The sequence below is a fragment of the Arvicola amphibius genome, chromosome 6 (genome assembly GCF_903992535.2).
Source record: "Arvicola amphibius chromosome 6, mArvAmp1.2, whole genome shotgun sequence".
Classification (NCBI taxonomy): domain Eukaryota; kingdom Metazoa; phylum Chordata; class Mammalia; order Rodentia; family Cricetidae; genus Arvicola; species Arvicola amphibius.
The window spans coordinates 270,304-292,824 of NC_052052.2; the positions used below are offsets into that span (position 1 = coordinate 270,304).

Here is a 22,521-nt window from a genome sequence, read left to right on the forward strand (position 1 = left end):
GCCTTAAGGTGTTTATAAGTTGGCTAAAGCACCCAACCTTGCTTTAGGCCCAGGGTATCAAGCTGCAAAAAAAAAAAAAAAGAAACGAAAAGAAAAGAAAAGAAAAGAAAAGAAAAAGGATGCTGGGTGAGACTCCATCTTGTTGCTTATACTACTTCACATCCTTCCCCAGGGCAAGGTCTTTGGTTTCAGAACAAAGGAAACCTACACCTTAGCCCGACAGGATCTTACTCCCCAGCACTTTTCTGAAATACAGTCAAGGGTAGAGGGCTGCTCTTTGGATGTCAAACTCATTTCAGGTTTCTGCAGATGTCTTAGGCCACAGCCCTCTAACCAGTGCATAAAGAAAGCCACAGAAGTTACAAAGCAAGGGCAGTGTCTTAGTGTTCCAGTGCTGTTGATTAGACACCATGACCTCAGGAACTCTTATAAAGGCAAGTATTTAATTAGGACTTAGTGTTTCAAAGGTTTAGTCCATTATCAGCACGGCAACATAGACAAACATGGTGCTGGAGAAGAAGTTGAGAGTTCTACATCCAGATCCACAGGCAACAGCAGGAAGAGAAAGTCACTGGGCCTGTAGAGCTTTTGAAACCCAAAGCCCACTCCCAGTGACACACCTCCTCCAACAAACTCACACTTCCTAAACCCTCTCAAGTAGTGCCACTCCCTAAAGACTAAGCATTTAAATATTTAAGTCCATGGGAGGCATTCTTATTCAAACAACCATAGGCAGGAATTCTAGGATCCTATGGTCTTTATCTACTTCCTCCACTAGTCAGCAGACAAACATTTCCACTTGTACGCTCGGGCTTTGAGTGGAACCACAAAGCTGGACTCAGGTGGCCGGCATAGAGTCCTACTTTCCCAAAGGGTGACTTAGAGCTACAAACAGTCAGTGGCCCCCACAAAGCCTAGTAATGTATCTGTAGTCTTCTTTTTTTTCCTGGATTTTTGTTTGTTTTGAGACAGGGTTTCTCTGTATAACCCTGATTATCCTGGAACTTGCTTTGTAGATCGGGCTGGCCTTGAACTCAGAAATTCACTTGCCTCTTCCTCCCAAGTGCTCAGATAAATGGTGTTTGCCACCACATCCAGCGGCATCTGTAGTCCCCTCTGAAAGGCCACTGATTGGGACCTTCTATCTCAAGTCCTAAGGAGCTGGGTAGTCACCTCATACAAGACAGTGTCCCGAACATGTAGAACAGGGCAAGGCCCCATGTGGGGATGGACTGCTGTATTGCCAGTCCCACCAGGAAACAGATGGCAGGTCCTGGATCCTGCTGAAGGGGTTCTCTTTGCCTTCCTTGTTCTGTCCCCTGAACATGGCAATGGGGTAGGTGTCCCACACATATTGAATAAATGACCCCTGGATAGTAAGGCTAGAGGAGAGAATATCTTGTCTAGTTTAATTGGTCTAACTTTAAATCACTGCTGCTATTTTAGCCACTGGTTCAAGTCTGGGAAAGTAAGCTCACATCCTTGTTAATAAGATCAGATGTGGGCCAGATGTTGAAGATGTTAGACATCCTTGGGCCATAGAGGGAGGTGGCATTGGTTAACAGGGCACCTTCTTCCACAGGAGCATATGGCTAATGCTACCAGCCACAAGGGCAAAGACAGGACCCCTGTCCAGCATGCTCTCAACAAGCCCAGCGACACAAATGATCTTCAAGTGTCCAGATATGGAGGCCTCATGGGTAAACATTTTGAGTATCCAGCCTGAAAGGTTTGGAGTCTGTCCCTGGGAGACTAGGTTCTGCTGGTCCCTAGAATCAGGAAACCCAGGACATTCAATTCTGCAATTCTTAGAAACGTATACCTTGGAGGTTAGCAGATAAATTATCAGGCCAACACTGGAGCAACCTATCTCTGGTACCAGTTTTTAGGTTGTTTTCTCCATTCTCTGGATCTTGGTTTCATTCTTCTTAGCTTGATGGTGATGGAGAGAGTCCTGTCTAACATGGGCTCCTCTGTCTGGGTGGCCTCCAGATGTTTTGACCACTTGGATCAAGCCTGTGTTGAAGCTGTTACAGATGCTGGAACTTTGCTGTGACTCCTGAGGGGCCCAGACTCTATATGACTTGTTCTTGAGTCCTCACGTCTCACATCACATAGTAAGGGTGGGACAGAAGACCTCACTGCATAGAGGTTAGCTCCCCCTAGCATCTGTACGTATCTGTCCCTGGAGGCCAACGCTGGCCTATCTTAAGCCTCAGGCCCTTTGTGTGTTGAGTTCACTGGAGGGGAACCTTGGGTCTCCAATGCTGTGCTGTGAAGTCTCAGTTGACCTCTGGGTCAGACGTTGCTGATGTGGGCCTCCAATGTGGAGAAGACAGAAGGATCCTTGTTCTTGTCTGGGTGCTGCTCACGCCTGATGTATCTTGGCTTCCTCACTGAAATGAGGTTAGAGAAAAGCTGAATCAGAAATAGGTAAAGTTCAGATGTTTGCCAGAACGATAGGCTCTCAGGAGCACAGTCAACAGTCACAGAGCACAAAGGCCATGTACGGGGTTTATTCTGGCAAGGGAGTGATGCTTATTAGGCTCCCTTTGTGCCATGGTAGCGTCTTCTAATGGAGGCACCCATGAGCTCAGCTGTTTCCTATCAAGACCCTGGCACCGGGGCCTGGATCAGAGCCCAGCTATTCCTTAAGACAGAAGCACAGACTATATCTGCATTATGCTCTACAGGGAGTTGGACGGCACTCTTTAAAGACAGGCTCACCCCTGAGTTTTGAAGTTTATGAACATAACCCTAATTTGAAAAAATTAGGTGTGCAGATGTGATGCCATTAAAATAGGTGAGATCATCCCAGATTAACCAGGTGGGCTTTGAATCCCATGACTATTATCCTCCTGAGAGGGAGAAAGAGACATGGATGAGCAAAGCCACAGGAAGTATGAGACACTAGGAACTGAGACATGAAGGATTTCCTATCCACCAGGCCTTGGAACTATTAAGGGACACACTTTTCTTGAAGTGGCTAGTGTGTATCTTTTGCTGTATGGTGGTACAGGTCACTGGCAACACCTGTAAGGTACTCAGGGACAAGGCTGCTTTGGAGAACTTGAGACAGGTACTAATTGGAACAAGGTAGGAATGGCTTCATCAAGGAACTACTTTATCTTCAGAAGAGAGAAACACTGGTTCTCCACTCTAGACCACTGACAGTGAAGACAATGAGTCTGCTCGGGCCAAGAGCTGCACAACTACGGTGCAGTCAACCTGTCTATGCTCACGGCATCTCCTACACAGTGGATTATAACTGCACAGGCCTGGCAGGGAAAGGCTCAGGAACTGACATATTCCTTGCAGCTCTCAAGCAGAGCTAAACTTAGACATGACTACGGATGAAGCAGGGAACGTGGCCCTACGCTGAGGAAGGGAGGCAACATGGAAACCATGTGTGTCGATGGGAAAGAAGAGGAGTATTGCCTGCTGAGCACCTGTCCTTGTCCCTGACTTATGGAACAGTCTACTTAGAAAGTGTGAAGGCAGGTCAGGTCCCAGAACGGGATATCTGGGGATAAAAACTATAGAACGGGATTTGAAGACTGGTCCACAGTAAGACCCTTCCACCCAGCTCCCATAACATGCGGCAGGCAGTACCTGACGACTGTGGCAGGGGGACCATCACAGCCTTGAAAAGAGAAAGGCAAAGTGAGACTTGGACGGGCTGGCACAGGAACAAAGAGCCGGGTCGCTCAGCCTAGCAGAGTAGGTTACTTACTGTTTCACCAGGCTGCAGGACAGGGGCTGGGGAAGAAAACAACATGTCACTCTGCTGCCCAGCAGCTGCCACAGCTCTGCGTGCCCTGAGCACTGGGAGCCTGGACAGCTGCTCACCGTTTCTTACCCTAGAAGCTCTTAGGCAGCAGGGCCCACCCTCACGTTCTTAGCTATAAGAGCGTCCAGAGGCACTCTGTGGAGTCCCTGTGCCTGCTCTGTATCTGCTGGGGATCACCTACCTATGTCCTGAGTGGGGACAGGCTCTGGACAGTTCCCCTGAGGCTAGGCAGGTGGAAACTCAGTCACAGGAGGAAGTACCTCTGTCTCTCCTGTAGAAAACCTCAGGAAGTTTACTGGAGCGCTTGAGGTAGAAGAACCCAGCCACAGAGAGGATGAGGCCTGTGCTGATGAAGAGCGTCCCCAGGAAGAGGGAGGCAGCCACATGAGGACCCCCTGCAGGCAAACCAACAACTGCCAGGAGAGCCTGGGTCTGGGGGATGGGTACCGATACAGTGCTCCTTGCTTAACCACGGGGCCCACCATTCCCCACACATTCCTGAGCCCCGACTAGGCACCAGCCACATGTCAGAGCAAGGGCTCTGCACTCCTCCACAAGCCCAACACACCTCGCCCCAGGACAAGGGACATCATAGTGCCCATTCTCTCCTGGACCAGGCTAATTCCCGTGCTCTCTCCATTAGACTGGCCCCAGCCTTGGCAGCAGGTACTTCTGCTACAGCTCACTTTGGATATATGCAGTTGCCTCCTGCTCAGCTCCATTTGTTTGGGGTCAGGACATGCTAGGGGGTTATTAGTTGACAGAACAGTGTAACTGCCAGCTATAGCAAATATCTTTCTTTCTTTTTGATTGTTTTTGAGATAGGGTTTCTGTGTGTGACAGTCCTAGCTGTCCTGGAACTCGCTTTGTAGACCAGGCTGGCCTTGAACTCACAGAGATTCTTTTGCCTCTGCTTCCCAAGTGCTAGGATTCAAGGGGTGTGCCACCCCCCCCCCCTTTTTTAGTTTTTATAAATAAATTAATTTTTTAAAATAATCTTTTCTCATTTTACCTATCTATTCCACTCCCATTCCCTCCTCTCCTCCTAATCCACCACCTTCTCCCCACTGCACCTGCCATCCACTCTTCAGAGAGGGTAAGGCTTCCCATGGGGAGGCAACAAAGTCTGATACATTACATTGAGGCAGGACCAAGGCCCTCCCCTCTATATTTAGGCTGAGCAAGGTAACCCTCAAAAAAGAAACTACAAAAAGCCAGTTCAAGCAGTAGGGATAAATCCTGGTCCCACTGCCAGTGGCCATAAAGACTGCCCCAACCACACACACATCTCTTACCCACATTCAGAGGGCCTAGTTTGGTCTTTGCAAGTTTCCCCACTGTCAGTCCAGAGTCATTGAGCTCCCACTAGCTCAGGTAGGCTGATTCTGTGGGTATCCCCATCATGGTCTTGACCCCTTTGTTCATATTATCCTCTCTTGGACTGGTCTCCAAAAGCTTGGCCCAGTGCTTAGCTGTGAATCTCTGCATCCGCTTCCATCAGTTGCTGGATGAAGGGTCTGTGATTCTTAAGGTAGTCATCAATCTGACTACAGGGGAAGGCCAGTTCAGGCACATTCTCCACTACTGTTTAGAAACAGACAAGATCTCCCGGGAAGTCTCTTTCTTACTGAGACAGACTCAATGGACCTTGCTCTGACTCATTAGCATTGTGCAATAGATGAGTCTAGACTACCCCTACCCTAAACACCATTGTTCTGTGCCACTGACTTCCACTGTTAAGGATAGCACCTTCAAGTGCAATTTCTGGTAGAGAGGAGAGATGGGTTCCAAGGCCCATAGGAAGAACTGAGCCCAATCCAGCACTGTTGAAGGATGAGGGTCAGACGTGTCCCTAAAATGACTGTGTCACCTAAGAGGCAGTCTTGTACTGGAGCTCGGTCCAGCTTCCTAACCTATGGAGCTCCTCTGCCTTGGGTGTATTATCTTTACCAGCACCACCCCAGTCCCCTCTCTTGCTTGCCTGGCCACGCTGCTACTTCAGACATATTCTTTCACCCCTTACTCCCCAGGCCTTCATTTAAGGTGGGCTTGAGGACTCTAGAGATACAGGCATCAGGTAAATAGGGCTTGTCCCTTCCTTGAAAGCAGATCAGGAGGCATGACCTGTGTTTTTGCAGTCTCGTCAGTGGCCTACATCCTGTAAGAGCAAAATGGGATGGGCAATGCAATCCCTAGGGCCTGGGGGTCAGAGTGGACTATATCTTCTGTGGTCTCAGTGGTTCAGGATTGGCAATGGTACCAATACCAGCTCTAATTAATGATGGGCCCCATCTCCAGTCCCAGGTCCTAATCAGAGGCACAGTTCTGGATTTATGAATTAAAAGACTTACCAAAATGTGGCTGTCCAGGTGTCCCTGAGCTTCTGTTCATAGGAAACTGCATGCCCCGGCCAGTAACTATGGGAGAGCATAATTGAGGGGAGGACTGGGCCATGCCAGGTACCCTACTGAGGCCTCCACATATAGTCCTAAAAGGGCATCTCAGGTTAGAGATGAGAAAGTAAGGAGCAGTTCTCACCCACAGCTGTCCTCAGTGAACAGAACACTCAGGGAGGGATCCATGGGGCTGCTCACTAATAGACAACATTCCTGGGCAAGGTGGGTACCGCCGTTGGAGAGGACAAGTACAGTGTCCTTGGTTTCTCCCCAAATAGGACATGAGGACCCTTGTGAAGTATGGGGGAACTGGGGTAGATAGTTTGGAGAAGACATACGAATTCTGCACTCAGAGCCATTGTATTTCGGGAGGGTCCCATTCCAGCACCGGACACAGCTAGCACTCCCATCTGCATTCCAGTGCCTGTAGCACCCTGTACCAGGAGGAGATAAGTAAGTCAAGGTCATCTCTCTGTCTTCTGTAAGCTTTTCTGTATTATGCATTGGTAATTTTCAACTCAAGAACATTTACATGATGTGGAAATCTTTAGGCACAGTCTCCAATTCCAGAAAAAGAAATAAACTCAACAGAAAGCATAGAGTTTTCAACCAAATTCATGTGGATGCCCATCATTAAGGCAATCATTTCTTTTCTGGATGCCTCAGGAGACTATTCAAAGTACTTAGCTAAAATGAATAGGTATCATGCTTAGGTCTAGCCTTATCCACCAGAACCATTTCCTTCAGGATATTGCCTACTTATGGCAGTGCGTCTTCACTTGGGCCTCTACATTGGGACAGGTGCACACAGGCTTGTTTGTTGTCCCTGTGTTATTCCCAGGATCTTCTGTAGCAGGATCAAGCCAAATGTCTATCCAAGATTGGCACTGACCAAAGCTACACCTTCATTCTGAGAGTGACCTAGCCTGTACTGGCCAGTGATTTGTGGACAGCTGTTTCTCCTCTGACAGGGCATCCTGAAAGCCATCTTATACCTTTACTTCTAACATCCCCAACACAGAAGATGAGCAGACACGGTCCATAAATGTTGATGGGGTACTAGAAGCCAAAGCTCGATACTGGGCAGCATGTAGAGCTAAACCATGGGTCACTGGACCTTAATAATGAAGGTTATAATGTCTGATCTGAACAGATGGGTTGTGGTGAGACTGAAGCCTTTCTGTGGTGGCAGAGATAATATCAGCAGCAATGGACAAATGGTCTAAGAAGGACATCAGCCCATTCCAGTTCTACCAATGCTGTGGGCAAAAAAAATCACACAGGAACAAAGTCCAAATACTCAGTTCTACTTGGGTGAAAGATTCCTGCTCAAACGTGGAATCATAAGATGAGGAATAGGTCTCCTAAAGTGGCCTAACTTTATTCCTCTTATCAATTTAATACATACATAGATCTCATGAGAGGCATGTGTGTCTACTAAAGGCATGGGGTCCTCAGTACAAAACCTAGCACCAAGAGTAAGATTCTCAACAGGTTTAGTGGTGCATGTCTTCAATTCCAGCTCTTGGGAGACAAAGGCAGGTGGATCTCTAGGAAATCCAGGCCAACAAGAGCTACATAGTGATTCTCCCCAGAATCATCCTTTACTGATTTCCTGTGTTGAGACATAACTGACTCTATCGTAGGCTGATGCTGGGTTGTTAAATTATATGTACAGAAAGAGGGTGGCCAGAAAGTCATGTGGAGCCCTGAAGGCCTATGGGGCTCCTATGTCTTCCCACACAAACTTAGTTATCTCCATCCCTGTACCTGTGCCCAGAGCCACCTTATTCCAGCCCCTCTGTGACTAGCATTACCTTGGCATAGTAGCCTGCACCCACTGAGCCATCTCTGGACAATTTGTAGCCCCATGAGATGCCAGGTCCCAGGCTTTCCTGTTAATGTGAAGGAATCCAGGAAAGTTCAACTTCCAGAACTTTAGGTTAGAAGGCTGATGAAGGTCGTTTGGCATCTACGTTGGTTTGAAAAAAAAATGGCTCCCATAGGAAATGGTACTATTAGGAGGCATGGCTTTGTTAGAGTAGCTGTGACCTTATTGGAAAAAGAGTGGGCTCTGAGATCTTACCCCCAGTGTGACACACGGTTCACTTCTTGCTGCCTGCAGATTAAGATGTAGAACTCTCAGTAGTTTCTCCAGCACCATGTCTGCTTATATGCTACCATGACCCACCATGATAATGAACTAAACCTCTGAAGCTGTAAGTCAGCCCCAATGAAATGTTTTCCTTTAAAAGAGTTGCTGTGGTCACGGTGTCTCTTCACAGCAACGGAAATCCTAAGACGGCATCCTCAGATTCTCTGCTCACCACAAAATAACGCCCTCCTTCCCTTGTTACTACACTCATCCTTGGTCCCCATCTCCCCTCTAGTCTCAACATCTTGTCCGTGTCCTCCTCCCATGAACCTGTCAATGTTTTAGGGTACCTGCTTTTCTGAGCAGTCTCTCTGGGTTTATGTAGTCTTGAGTGTAATGGAACTCAGGACAGGTACCAAGGAGCACCTCTTGACAGATCAAGTGACAGCTGAGTCAATCTAGTCTAAAACAGCAGCCCAGAGTCACCCCCCTCAAGACTGACCAACTTTTTATCACAATCATTTCTTGCCTGAAGACAGGCAAAAACAGTGGGTGGCCCTGGCATCATCTTACGTGGGTCCTTGTAGAAAGGAGCGGCGGGGCTGTGTCCCGCCACCAGGCTAGCTTTACCCAAAATAACAACACGGGCCGGGCGGTGGTGGCGCACGCCTTTAATCCCAGCACTCGGGAGGCAGAGGCAGGCGGATCTCTGTGAGTTCGAGGCCAGCCTGGTCTACAAGAGCTAGTTCCAGGACAGGCTCTAAAAAAGCTGCAGAGAAACCCTGTCTCGAAAAACCAAAAAAAAAAAAAAAAAAGGAAAAAAAATAATAACACGGAAACTGTATTCTTTTAAATACTGCCTGGCCCATTAGTTTTAGCCTCTTACTCACATCTTGATTAACCCATATCCAATAATCTGTGTAGCACCACAAAGTGGTGCCTTACCAGGAGAGATCTTAACCTGCGTCCATCTGGGAGAGGAGAGGCGTGGAGACTGTTATGGCGACTGCCTGAAGCGTCTGCTCCCGCCTGCTACCCAGCATTCTGTTCTGTCTACTCCGCCTACCTAATTTTCTGTCTCTTAAAGGGCCAAGACAGTTTCTTTATTAATAATGAAAGTAACACATAGACACTCCTCCATCAGGTCCTCCTCTCCCAGAGGCCCCTATTTGCCTTCTCCCACCAGCCCCAACCTCTGTTAGCTGCCTCCAGGAAGCACTGCCTTCCTAGCCTCCTAGAACCTTTTGTGGGACAGGGACCTGACCTTTGCCATGCTGACACTGGGGATGGACTACCCTCTGTGGTGGGGTCATCCTGGGCTCCGAGGTTCGTGAACAGGACCCTGGCCTCATCTCCAGATGCTAGAAGCTTCAACTCATTTAGCATCAGCTGTGATGGACAAAAATGCCTCCAAACATTGCTAGATATTCCAGAGTCAAGACCCCCACGACGTGCTGGTGAGATGATCCAGCAGTTACGTGCACTTGTTATTCTTGAAGAAGACCTGGATTTGGTTCCAAGCACCCACACAGAGGCTGACAATCATCCATAACTCCAGTTCCACAAGATCTGATGCCCTCTTCCGGCCCCTGAGGTTACCAGGTGTGCATGTGATGCACATGCACACCTAAAGGCAAACATTCACACATAAAATAAAAGTAAAAAAATCTTAAAAGCGGGGGGGGGGGGAATACCTTAAGAGCTTTTAAGTCCTGAAAGTGCTATCCTGGCTTAGTTTTCTTCTGAACCTCCCTCTCCCTGTGCCTCAGCCCTTCATACAACAGTTCCCACAGGGTCCTGCCTACACCAGACAAGGGTGTGGTTAGGTTGCTCAAGAAGGAAATCCAGGTAGGCCTCCTTTGAGCAACGCCACAGCCTGTGCGGCCCAAGTTCCTCCATTCCCTCAGCTGTCTTGAGACACTGAGGAAGGATGATGGGGTGGAGATTAGTCTGCTATTGTAACAATGATGCTTACCTGGGCCACATAGGCCTGTGCCCGGGCAAGTAGCATTGAAGTCTACCACATCCATACAACACTCAGGTTGCTGGGCCTAGAGGAGAGACATTAGTGAGACAGGTTGGTGAGTGCCTCGCTCATGCCAAGAACAGCACTGGTCACAGCAGGGTTTTAGCTTTCTCGCTACCTATAGCTCTCTAGGGGCAAGTGAGTACTCCTACCCACTCCTACTGCAGCCTGTGTTGAAAGAGCACAGGGAAGATTCTAGCCCTCAACATGGAGACCAAACCTGGAAGTTACTGGACAGATCTGGATATTTCTACAAATACCTGGACTCTACGTCTGTCACATTGTAGGAATCACTATCCAACAGGTCCTTCTCCCACTGTGCAGAGCCTGTGACCAGTGAATATTTGATGTCTGAATAAGCTATCAAATATAAGGCTAGAATCTGGCTAGGTGTGTCCAACACCAGCTACCCAGTCTCCCAAAGGCCAGGAAGGGTAAGACCTAATGAATTAGTGTGAATTGGCCTGGGGCCTGGGCCTCAGACAGCCTGGCATGGTGTGGCACAGAACACACTACCCTAAACTAGAATACTTTTGACACTGGAGAGAGCTCAAAGGAAGTCTTTGGCTATCTCCTGCCCTTTACCTGCAAGGAGAGGCTAAGGCCCTCACAGAGTACTGCCCTCCCTATATTGAAAGGGTAGGCCCTTATCTCTGAAGCCATAGGGACAAGAATCTGAACAGCAGCCTAGCTAGATCCCTAGTTAATGACCCTCTGTCCAATTACACTTCCTTAGAAATATCCCTCTTCCCCAAATCCTAACATAAATATATAGGTGCCCTTATTTCTTTATAGAAACACTCAAGAAATTTAAAAGTTATATTCAGTTTGCCTTTTCTCTATTTTTAATTTCTAAATTTTATTTATTATTTTTACTTTGAGATAGGGTTTCATTATGTAGCTTTGGCTGGCCTGGAACTCACTGTGTAGGCCAGGATGGCCTGAAACTTATAGATATTCACTTGTCTCTGCCTATCAAGTGCTGGCCTACAGAAAGAGTTCCAGAACAGCCAGGGCTACACAGAGAAACCTTGCCTCAAAAACACAAATAAAAAACCCCTCAGAACTCTACTGCCTCAGTCTCCTGTGGGATAGGATTACAAGTCTGTGGTTTTTCCTGTGATCTGAATTTAGTTAACAGGAGTGTCTAAAGGATAATGAATAAAAATCTAGAACAGATATTGGGGTTCAAGATAAAGATTAGAGAAGCAAAAGTGCCCAGCCACGAGTGAAGTCCCCTCTAGTGCTGGGATTAAAGGCGTGTGACTTCCTAGTACAGGACTAAAGGTCTGAGTCACCAACACCTGGATTTGTTTCTGCATTGGTCTTGTGTAGCCCAGGGAGGCCTGGAACTCACAGAGATTCATCTGCTTCTGTCTCCCAGATCCTGGGGTTAAAGGTGTGTGATATCAATGCCTGGCATCTAGTGACTTAGTTTTACCTTCTAATCTTCAGGCAAGCTTTAGTTATTAAAACATAAATAAAATATCACTATAATAGGGAAATGGGAATATTATACCACCATAGGAAGGATCAAGGCTCAGTGCACACCATTCCTTCCATTACCCATGGCCAAGTTAGTAAGGGATTCCCCATATCCTGCCTGGCTTGGAGAGAATAATGGCAGATACCAAACCTCAGCCCACTGGAGTGTAACTGTCTTTGTTTGACTACTTCTGGTGGGAGCTAGGATGCCTGACCATGCATGCCTACCAGTCATTAGCTCCTGAGCAAGCAACAACTGAGCAGGTAGCTCTGGAGAGTGGCTCTGCAGAGACTCTAGGTCAGCTATAGCAATAGGTAGGTATGGCAGAGAAACTTCTAGAAGTCATAACACAACAGGGGATGGGCAGTGTAGTCATTCCAACACTAGCAGTGGACTCCAACTGGATTCTACGAGGGTCAGGCTAACATCAGTGAACCCTAAGTTCAAAGACTGAAATTTTTATGGGATGAGAATATATTGCCTCTGAGGAGGCTTCAACTTCTTGCCACGGGGCATGGGATTACCTACCTTGCTTTCTGTGGACTTGCTCATTCCTCCCATCAGGAGGCTAGCCAAGAGCATGAGACACTGCAGGGTCATGCTGGGGAGCTGACAGGGAGACCTGTAAGACAGAACAGGGCTCAGGGAGAAGGTGCTGGTAAGGGTGGGTGGAAGGGCTTTAATGGAAAGAGCGGGGCAGCCTTTCAGGGACGCAGTGATGCAGTCAAAGCACCCTTACCTACTCCTCCAGGGTGAGAACTACAGACATCAGCTCCTCTCTACCTGGGAATCAGTTGTTAGCATAGCTAGGACTATGAAGAGCTCACAGCTGTACACTGCTATAGTTTTAAGGCTTAAAACTCAGGAATCAAGGCAGGTGGGCAGAGCCTTGATTGAGAGGGATAACCTGGTATTCCTTCCAATGATATGCTGTCAGGATTCTGAAAGCAAGATTTCCCAGGATGAAGACACACTGCCCTAGTAAAGTCCTAATCACATCTTAAGCACTACTAACAAGATTTGGTTTCCTTGTGTGTAGCTAGGAGATTGGGGTGGACGTGGGTTCATTGGGAATTTTCAGTGATACAGTGTTCCCGCCTTTCTGAACTTGGGGAAGCAAGAGGATATAAAGTCATGGTCCAGAGTAATACCCAAACTTAAAAATGTATAGTCACAAGCCAGGGATGGTGGCATGTACCTTTAATCTGAGCACTCAGGAGGTAGAGGCAGGTGAATCTCTCAGTTCCAGACAGCCAGGAATACACTGAGAAACTCTGTCTCAAAAAACCAAAAACCAACCAAACAAAAAATAGTAAGAGTAATAACAAGAGGAAGGATCCAGAGTCGAAAAAGGAGCAAAATATTGCAACAAGATTTAAACCTTAGAACACCTGGTGCCTGAAAACTGCCGGCTTAGTGCTTATATGTCTTATTTTTAATATAGAGGAAAACATACCACAGAGCCTTGAGGCAATATCATATGTACAGTTCTTAATAATTTTTTCCTGTTTTGGGAATAAGGGTTTCTTGTATCCTGATTGACTTTGAACTCGATTTGTACCAATACTACCTTTTTTTTTTCTAAAAAACTTAAAAAAAAATTTATGCATGTGTGTTTATCTGCCTACCATGAACATGCCTGACACCTACAGAGTCAGAAAAGACACCAGATCTACTGGAACTAGAGTTACAGATTATAACAGTTACAGTTATAAGCTGCCATGTGGGTGCTGGGAATAGAACACGGGTCAGTGCTCTTAACTGCTGAGCCATCTCTCCGTCTCTCTCATCCCCTCTTGCCTCTACCACAGAGTGGTGTGATTACAGATGTGCAACATCAGGCTTGATTTATGCAGGGCTGGGGACTGAACCCAAGGCTTTGTGTACACTAGGTAAGCATTCTATCATCCGAGCTACATGCCCATTCCTTTTAATTTTTTAAAATAGTATTTTATCTTATGTATATGAATGTTTTAACTATATGTATATATGCACATCACATGTGTGCTTGATGCCTACAGAGAATCGGATCCCTGAAACTGGAGTTATAGACAATTGTGAACTGGCATGTGATTGATAGAAACTCAACCTGGGTCCTTTGCAAAAACAGGTACTCTTAACCACTAAGCCATCTCTATAGTCTTCCTCTCCCTGAAATCCCTGAAAAGTGGTACTTGTAAATCAATCAAAGTCCAAAATAAGATTTGAAGAATATTTTTTGCCATAAAGGTTACCTCTTAAAAAACAAAAAGTTAACTAGGTGTGGCAGATTTCTTGTGAGTTTGAGGACAGTTTGGTCTACCTAGTGAGTTGCAGGCCAGCCAGAACTACACAGTGAGACCCTGTCTCAAAAAACAAAACCAGGCCTGGAGAGATACTGGCTGCATTTCCAGAGGACCTGGGTTCAGTTTCTATCTGTAAACTGTAACTGGCAGCTGTCTGTAACTCCAATTTCAGGGGGTCTGACATCCTCTTCTGGCCTCTGAGGGCACTGTATGCATGTGGAGCATAGATACACATAAAGGCAAAACGTCCAAACACATAAAATGAAAAAAAAATCTTTAAAGAAAAATCATTATCTCTTAAGAGACTAAGGATGTATCTCAGCTGGTGAAGGTCTTGCAAGAGTGGCAATAACTGGTGTGACCGTACACACCTGTAATCCAAACACTTAGGCGCTGGAGACAAGAGGACCAAAAGCAGTATAGCTACATAGTAAATTCAAGACCAGTCTGAGTTATCGTGACGTCCTGTCTCAAGTAACAACAACAACAAAAATAAATATATGTATGTTACCTCTATGCAGACTTTTTACTTAGCAGAGGCCACTGCAGCACCGAAATAGCGGGCAAGCTGGGCATCTCCAGTTCTGGTACAAGAGTAGCCTGAGCTTCACTTCCAGGTAGACTCTCTGAGAGAACACAGAGAAGCTTCAGTTTGAGGTTAAAAATGGCCTAGAGGCAGTAGAAAACCCCACTTGAGACCTAGGAAGGGATCATGTGGGTCTACATGACCCATGGGGATGAAGGTTCAGCATGACATAGGCCCCAATCCTATCAGGAGGGAAAGTGGGAGCCTGTACGATAATTCACTTTATACTGGATTTAAGCCAGGACTATCAAGAAAATGACCACATTATAGGGGGAAGAGGTGATGCTTAGGCCTGCAGGAGTCACCTGTGTTTCTGGCACTCATTATTAGTGCGTGCTTTTGTTTCAGTATTGCATGCTGAGTTTCAAAATACATTCTGGGCTTGACTTAACTTCTCTAAGGTGTGAAATCTTCTTAGAGACATATTCATATCATATTCTCAACTATAGGATGCAATCAAATGTTTTCTCACCAAAGGCCTGTCCTGGAAGAAAACTCCATCTGCTCATTCTGAGACAAGCATTCCCTAGACCCAGGTCAAGTAGAAAGATGCCAAAGTCCAACATTCAGTTAACGCTGGCATTTGCTGCTTGGTCAACTTTATTGAAGCATAATTTGCACACAATAAATAACATCCATTTAAAGTAAACAAGTCAGGGAGTTCTGGGAAACCCTATGAGGACATCACTACACCAAAAAAGAAAGAAATCACAGCCTTCTGTGAGCCCCCACAACCTTCAGTCCTAGGCAGTCAAGCTGGCCTTGTCTATAGTCTCATGAAAATAGAACATACCGGTTCCTTTCATTCAGCACCAGGAATCTTTAGATGCAATGTGTTCTGTGCATTACTATGTTATTGTTATGTGGCTATACCTCATTCCCTTTACCTATCACCTGCTGACAGGTTCCTAGCTGCTCCTATCATTCTGGAAATCACAGGTCCTGGAGTACACACCATGTGAACCTGTATTTCTATTTCTCATAGGTAAATAACCAAGGAATTTGTATTGGATCAGAGGTGTGTTTAATCTGTCAAACTTTTTTCCATATAGTGGTACCTCTTTACTTTCCCACAAGCAGAGAAGAAGAACTCAAAGGCTTTGCATCCTCACCAATATTTGATATTGGTGGGCACATAGTGGTATCTCATTATCAGCATTTCCCTGACCAGTAATGGTTTTGCATCTTTTTATGTCATTAGTCACATGTCAAAAGTCACCACTGAAGTATCTTTTCACATCTGTTTTAATTGTATTGTCTTCCAATTACCAAGACATGGTAGTTGTTTAACGTGTACTTATTTGTTCACTTTGTGTGTGTGCATGTGTGTATGCACAGGTATATACACAGGCCATAAAACACAACGCACAGCGTGTATGTGGAGGCCAGAAAACAACAGTCATTTCTCTTCTTTCACCATGTGGGTTCCGGAGATCAAATTACAGCCTTGGCTGTAAGACCCTTCACCTACTGAGCCATCCCATTAGCTCAGCAGTTCTGTACATAATCTTAAATTTTGGTTATTTGCGTGTGTGTGTGTGTATATATATATATTTGCTATGCATGCATGGAAGTCAGAGGAAACTTGTGGGAGTCAGTTCTCGCCCTTCACTATGTGGGTCCAAGAACTAAACTCCGCTTTGTGAGGCCTGGTGGCGAGTGCCTTTAGCTGAGGATTTCATTGGTACTTATTCTTTCCTGTTGTATGTGGTGTATATATGTGTCAAGAGGCTATGGAGGCCAGCAGTCCACACCATCTTCTTCTTTTTTTTTTATTTCAATCAGTGCTTGGCCCATTAGCTCTAGTTTCTTATTTGCTAACTATATATATATATATAGATATATAGATATATAAAATTATAATATTTCATAAAATTTCCACCTCCTCCCATTTCCCTCCCCCTCCCCCCTCCCCCTTCTTCTCCAGTCCAAAGAGCAGAGTTCCCCGCCCAGTGGGAAGTCCCAGGTCCTCCCCGCTCCATCCAGGTCTAGGAAGGCGAGCATCCAAACAGACTGGGCTCCCACAAAGCCAGTCCATGCAGCAGAATCAAAACTACTTTTCATCCTTCTCCACCTCATTTTTGAACGTCAATGACAGATAATAGCTGCTGCTGAAGGACACTGGGTTGTGGAAGGGACTGCTAAATTAAACCAACCTATATATTTTAAGACTGTCTTGAGGTAGAAGCAGGTGGTGAGGCAAAGGTAGGCAGATCTCTGTGAGTTCAAGGCCAGCCTGGTGTATGGAGCACGTTCCAGGACAGGTTCCAAAGCTACACAGAGAAACCCTGTCTCGAAAAAACTATCTCCCCCCACCACCACCATAAAAAGACTGTCTTAACGTCAAAATGGAATTCAGAAAGAATTCTGCACTGGGGTAGAGCAAACAAGAAGTTATGGTTCTCTTCCAAGTTAATAGAGATCAGATTTGACTGGGGTGATCTCCTGAGGATCTTGGCTACAGACATGAGGGAAAGGTCAAAAAAGACTACAGGACAGGTGACATATATGCTGATCCCTCTGAAACTGGATAAGACATGATAAATCTTGTTGGCTAGAGTCCTCATAACAGTGTGGTTATACAGCCCAAACAGACTTATAAAGTTGACTGATGCCTTTTACCTGCTCATACATAAAACAAATCATCTTTAGCTGACTTGTGCACACCACACATTCCATACTTATGTTAATGCAGATATGTATGTTACCTTTAAATGCTTATATGTTTTTAGAACAAAAGGATCAGCTATGATCCAGCCTCTCAGAATGCCTCAGTAATAGTTTCCTCAAAAACCTATACCCGGAACAACTTGAAAGCTGCCAGCTGAGCTGGTCCAGCCTCAGACGACTCCAGCTAAGACTTCAGAGAAGCTCTGCGTTTTCTCATCTCACAGAGACTAAAAGAAAAGTAATACAGCTAGCTCTCCCAGGATTTGACAGTTATCCTCATTTTCTAAGGGTCCCCTAGAGATGCCATCACCCCCAGAAAACAGGAAGCAGTCTAGAGAACCTGACACCCACATTACCAAGAAATGGTGTTGAAGGGAGGCCGCTTGTCCCTGGCTGCTCAGCCCCGAAATAACAACACAGAAACTGTATCAATTAAATCACTGCTTGGCCCAAAATGGAGTGCGCCATTTGTGGTCATTCGGTGGGTTATGGATGTCTGTTACTGTTTAGGGGAATTGGTTACAAATTATTATTGGTCAAGTCGGAAAAAAGCAAACAAACATAGGAGATTAGATTCAGGACTCTCTTTCTGAAGAGAAAAAAGGGAGATATAAAAATGATAGGATAAAAGAGTAGATTATTGAATCTACTTTCAAACTAAAAAAACTACTAGTCTCAAAAATTTTACATACATATGGATTTTTGTATATTGATACAAATTTAAGGCTATTTTTGTTAGAATATATTATGTATGTTTCTACTCTTATTTAAGGTATTATATCTATGATGCTCATTTTTAAACGTAATATAAAGTTCTAGCCGAACTAGAAACTGTCTAAGATAATTAAGAAATGTAGGTTAGAGTTAGTCATCTATAACAATCAAAGTTGTGGCCATGTTAGATGTTTTCAAGGTCAAACAGATATATTATAGACAGACAGATGGTCTTCAAACATTTCAAAGACTGATGTGGGATTCCCCTCTATATGCTATGAATATGTTTTATTGCCATTGGTTATTAAAGAAGCTGTTTCACCCAATGGCTTAGTAAAGATGGGCAGAAAATCTGAACAGAGATATAGAAAGTAGAAAGTAGGTGGAGTCAGGGAGACACCATGTAGCTACTGAAGGAGAAAGACGCCAGATGCAAGCCAGAAACTTACTGGTAGGCCACAGCCTCATGGCAATACACAGATTAATAGAAATGGGCTAACTTAAGATGTAAGTGTTAACTAGAAATATGCATGTTATTGGCCAAATGGTGTTGTAATTAATATAGTTTCTGTGTTATCATTTGGGTCTGGGCAGCTGGGAAACAAATGAGCAGTCTCTGCCTATAAGAGTCCTACAAAATATGGCATTTAAGATGTTATAATGACATAAGGCTTTTCACAACAATGAGACAAGTTTGTTCCTGGCAACACCAATCTTCTTCAGAGAAGATAATTGGCACCAAAGAAAATCCAAATGGAGTTTGTTTTTAATGCGGCAAAGTTAGGCACTGGGCAAGAAACTATTCGTGCCTTGACTGTTGACAGTATGCTGTCCAAACTGGACAAGCAGGACACAAAAGAAGGTGACTGCCAAACTTTGCCAAGACAGGGTAGGACAGTCCTTCAGAATTCCTGCTTCACAAAAGTCTGTCATATATTTTAGGCCTGTAAGCTGCAGATGGTTGCCCCAGTGTTGCAGAGGAACCTTGGCTGATTGTGCAGGTAGCCAAATCTCTCTGTTGCTTCTATAGCTTTGGAAGTTGTTTGCTCTGCACTTCCTGTTTACTCAGGTAATATATCCTTCTCAGTTCTCTGATGGGGTTGAAGATTAATAGTTATAGTTAGTTTTCCTTGCTACTAAATTCAGAAAAGAAACTCACAAAAGAGGTGTAAAGTCTGTAAGGTTGGGAGACATAAAAACTTAAACTGTTTATCTAAAAAGATGTTTTAAGGTCTAAAAAGATAGTTTTAGGATGGTGATACAAGTTATGATAGAAAGTGGTTAAGGAATAAAATTTTGGATTCATCAAGATAGGATAGTTAATAGAGTATTTTCTCCGAAATTGCCAAATACAAATGGACTGGACTTTGTAAATATAATTATTACATGAAAATTATTATACATAGTTTTACTGTGTTAGAGTTACATCATTTCTTTTTATTTAGACAAAAGGGGGAAGTGTTGTGGAATGTTTGTTTATACTGTGAAGATGTTGTCTTTGCCAAGGCACCTTTTGATTGGTTTAATAAAGAGCTGAATGGCCTATAGCTAGGCAGGAAGAGTTTAGGTAGGACTTGAGGGGACAGAGAGGACTCTGGGAAGAGAGGTGGAGTCACCAGCCAGATGCAAGGGAAACAGGATGTGTAGGAGAGGTAACACCTAAAAGTCACAAGGCAGGATGTAGATGAATAGAAATGGGTTAATTTAAGTTATAAGAACTAGTTAGAAACAAGCATAAGCTAGAGACAAAGCTTTCATAATTAATAATAAGTCTGTCTTTATCAGTGAGTTTGCGACTCAAAGGAAAGTTCGAATACACCCTTCCCTCGTGGTTGATTAGGCGCCACCTCCCTTTCCCTGGTAACACCAGAAAGAGAAATATCCTAACTGTCACTTCTCAGGCATCCAGGTTAAAAGAACAGAATCCATCCAGCCCTGGTTAACGACATAACATAGTGACATATGCCAAAGACTGAAATGTCAAATACGATTGTTCCCTTAAAAGGCAATTTAGGCCAGGGGTAGTGGCGCACACCTTTAATCCTCACACTTGGGAGGCAGAGGCAGGAAGATCTCTGTGAGTTCAAGGCCAGCCTGGTCTACATGATGAGATCTTGTCTCAATAAAAAAGTAGATAAATAAGTATGCAAAAGGTAATTTAGCTGGTGGTTGAGGAACTGAGAGTAGGTCTGCTCAGTCCTAAATAAGACATCTATTCCAAACCCTCCCCTCCCTAAGGCTCAGGGAAGACTGTGGAGGAGAGGGCAGAAAGAATTTAAAAGCTGGAGGACGGAAAATAATATAAATTGCTATCTTCTGCACAGGTGAACTCACCGAAACAAAATGTGCAATATCAAGTCAACAACAAGATCAGTTAACATCCCAACAGGCAGTATTAACTGAACTCAGTGAACTCACAAAATTAAAAAATTATCAGGAGTGGTGGTACAGGCATTTAATCCCGCTCTGGGGGCAGAGGTGGGTGGGTTTCTGAGTTTGAGAACAGGGTTAAGGTTAGGGTTAGGGTACCTGCAGAGGGCCAGGGGCTGCCAGATGCCCTGGAACCGGAGTTACAGACGGCTGTAGGCACCATGTTGGTGTTAAAAACAGATCCTTGGTCCTCTGCAAGGATGCTAATACTCTAAGTTGCTGAACCATCTCTCCAGCACAGTTTAAGATTTATTTTTAATTATGTAATTATATGTATGTATATTTACAAACATAAAGGCAGATGCCAGTGGAGGCCAGAAGGAGTGGGATTCTCTAAGTTACAGGTGGTGTGAGCACCTGGATATGGATGCTGGACTAGAACTCACATTTTCTTGCTAATTATTTGCTCTTAACCACTAAGCCATTTTTCCAGCCCCTAAGCAAAGCTCATTATCATCACCATTATTATTATTATTTTGGTTTTTCAAGACGGGGTTTTCTGGGTAGCCCTGGCTGTCTTGGGGCCTGGAACTCAAGAGATTTGCCTGCCTCCTGACTGCTGGGATTAAGTGTGCCACCACTGCCTGGTAGCAATGTTCTTTAAATGAGTTATCCTATAGATCCATAGATCCAAATTAACATGGAAAACAGACGCCAGCCAGTTCTGAGAGGTGTTGTGACAGACGACGCCAGTGGACAAGACGAGCTCAAGTTGCATTGAGGAAGACTAGTAAGGCCAGGGTATGTAAATTAAGAAAAGAAACTATCTGTATAATCCAGATCAATAGTTCCTTCTACAAGTGTCAGGGGAAAAAAAAAAAAAAAAAAAAAAAAAAAAAAAAAAAAAAGGACTCAAATTTTTGTGTGGTTCTTATTATCAAGTGCACCCACAATCAAACTATTTTTGTAACCTGGATCAACCTGGGGAAGCCAAGCCATTAATTTCTGCAGGATTTATGATAGAGAAAAAGCAGGGGCTGAACAGCAAGGTCCTAAAATGTGAGAGACCCTAGATTCAACTCCCCACACCATGTACACCACCAAGGGGCTTAAAAAAGTAGAACAGAAACGACCTCCGTTCTGCCTTCTCTGTACACTGTGGTAATAACAAGAAACACCACCAACAAGATTATGAGCCAATAGAAGCAGGATGATCCCACGTTTGAGGCTGGCAGGGGCTACATGGCCAGTTCCTGTCTCAAAACAACAAAAACAAAATACCGGGCCAAGTTTGATACCTTTAAATTAAAGAGGCCTACGGAGTTTCACTAAGAGCTCACTAATAGAGCTGCGGGTAGAAACTGCAAGAGCCAAAAGCCGAAACGAGGTGGGTGGGAAACGTATCATGGTAATATACTGGGACGCACAGCAAAGTCCTCACTTAGTCCCACATCTCCCACGTCCTGCTCCGCTCCCTCTCAACCTCCCCTCCCTGTCTGTCCATTAGCGCAACCACCACGTTCCGCTCGCGGCTCCTCCCCTGCCGCCGCATCACTGGCAAAATGGCAGCAAGGCAGGATGGGCACTGCCCCGCCGGGCCTTGGGCGACTTCTAGAGTCTGAGCTACCCTAGCCCCGCGGCCTTTATCGCGTCGTTGCAGCCGACACCTCGGTCAGACCGGGGCCCTCACTCACCATACACCGGGCGGATTCCTCTTTCATACCCGCCGCCACGCGAAGGCCCCGCGAGCGCCCCCTGGGACTTGTAGTCTCTGACCCAAGCCCCGCCCAGGCGTCGGCGGTGTCGCTCTGGACAAAAAAACTACAACTCCCAGCGGCGCCCCACCCCCGAGGCGTTCATCCGGGATTCTCTCCAGGCCGCTGGGTTGGGCTTGGAGAACTGATTGAGAAATGTAGACTGGGGGTGTCGGGAGGGTAGGGGTGACACGAAACCACGACTATATTCCCCAATGTCCCTAGCTGCGGCCAATCAGAGCCTAGTCTGGCTCTAGGCAGTTGGGTAGGAGTTGTGACCTCTGAGTACCTCGCCAACTCGCCCTAGAGAATCTGAAAAGATATCATATCTTCCACCCAAGGCCACGGT

General features: G+C 45.4%; 1 protein-coding gene across 5 annotated transcripts; it reads right to left on the reverse strand.

Annotated features, from left to right (window-relative positions):
* Nucleotides 1-424: 424 nt before the first annotated feature.
* C6H1orf159 (chromosome 6 C1orf159 homolog) lies at nucleotides 425-22,199 on the reverse strand. Of its 5 annotated transcripts, XM_038335017.1 has the most exons (10): nucleotides 22,113-22,199; nucleotides 14,590-14,704; nucleotides 12,322-12,415; nucleotides 10,257-10,332; nucleotides 6,525-6,620; nucleotides 6,142-6,207; nucleotides 4,051-4,185; nucleotides 3,734-3,759; nucleotides 3,613-3,643; nucleotides 425-2,396 (listed from the first exon to the last, which is right to left on the reverse strand). In XM_038335017.1, the coding sequence occupies exons 3-10, from the start codon at nucleotides 12,391-12,393 to the stop codon at nucleotides 2,299-2,301; spliced, it is 600 nt and encodes a 199-aa protein (XP_038190945.1). In that variant the 5' UTR covers nucleotides 12,394-12,415; nucleotides 14,590-14,704; nucleotides 22,113-22,199; the 3' UTR covers nucleotides 425-2,298. The 5 variants fall into 5 exon arrangements, 2 of the variants coding, with proteins under 2 accessions (XP_038190945.1, XP_038190943.1); XR_006020844.1 differs by having other exon boundaries at nucleotides 2,288-2,396; nucleotides 3,613-3,759; nucleotides 6,329-6,620; XR_006020845.1 differs by having other exon boundaries at nucleotides 2,288-2,396; nucleotides 3,613-3,759; nucleotides 3,972-4,185; nucleotides 6,329-6,620.
* Between the last annotated feature and the right edge of the window lie 322 nt (nucleotides 22,200-22,521).

What these genes read in the sequence shown, in the direction of transcription:
- C6H1orf159 (XM_038335015.1), bottom strand. Translation starts at nt 12,393, where the DNA reads ATGACCCTGCAGTGTCTCATGCTCTTGGCTAGCCTCCTGATGGGAGGA. An exon ending in GCAAGTCCACAGAAAGCAAG is followed by an intron (nt 10,333 to 12,321) that starts GTAGGTAATCCC and finishes TCTCTCCTCTAG; the next exon opens with GCCCAGCAACCTGAGTGTTG. An exon ending in ACCTGGACAGCCACATTTTG is followed by an intron (nt 4,186 to 6,141) that starts GTAAGTCTTTTA and finishes GTTTGCCTGCAG; the next exon opens with GGGGTCCTCATGTGGCTGCC.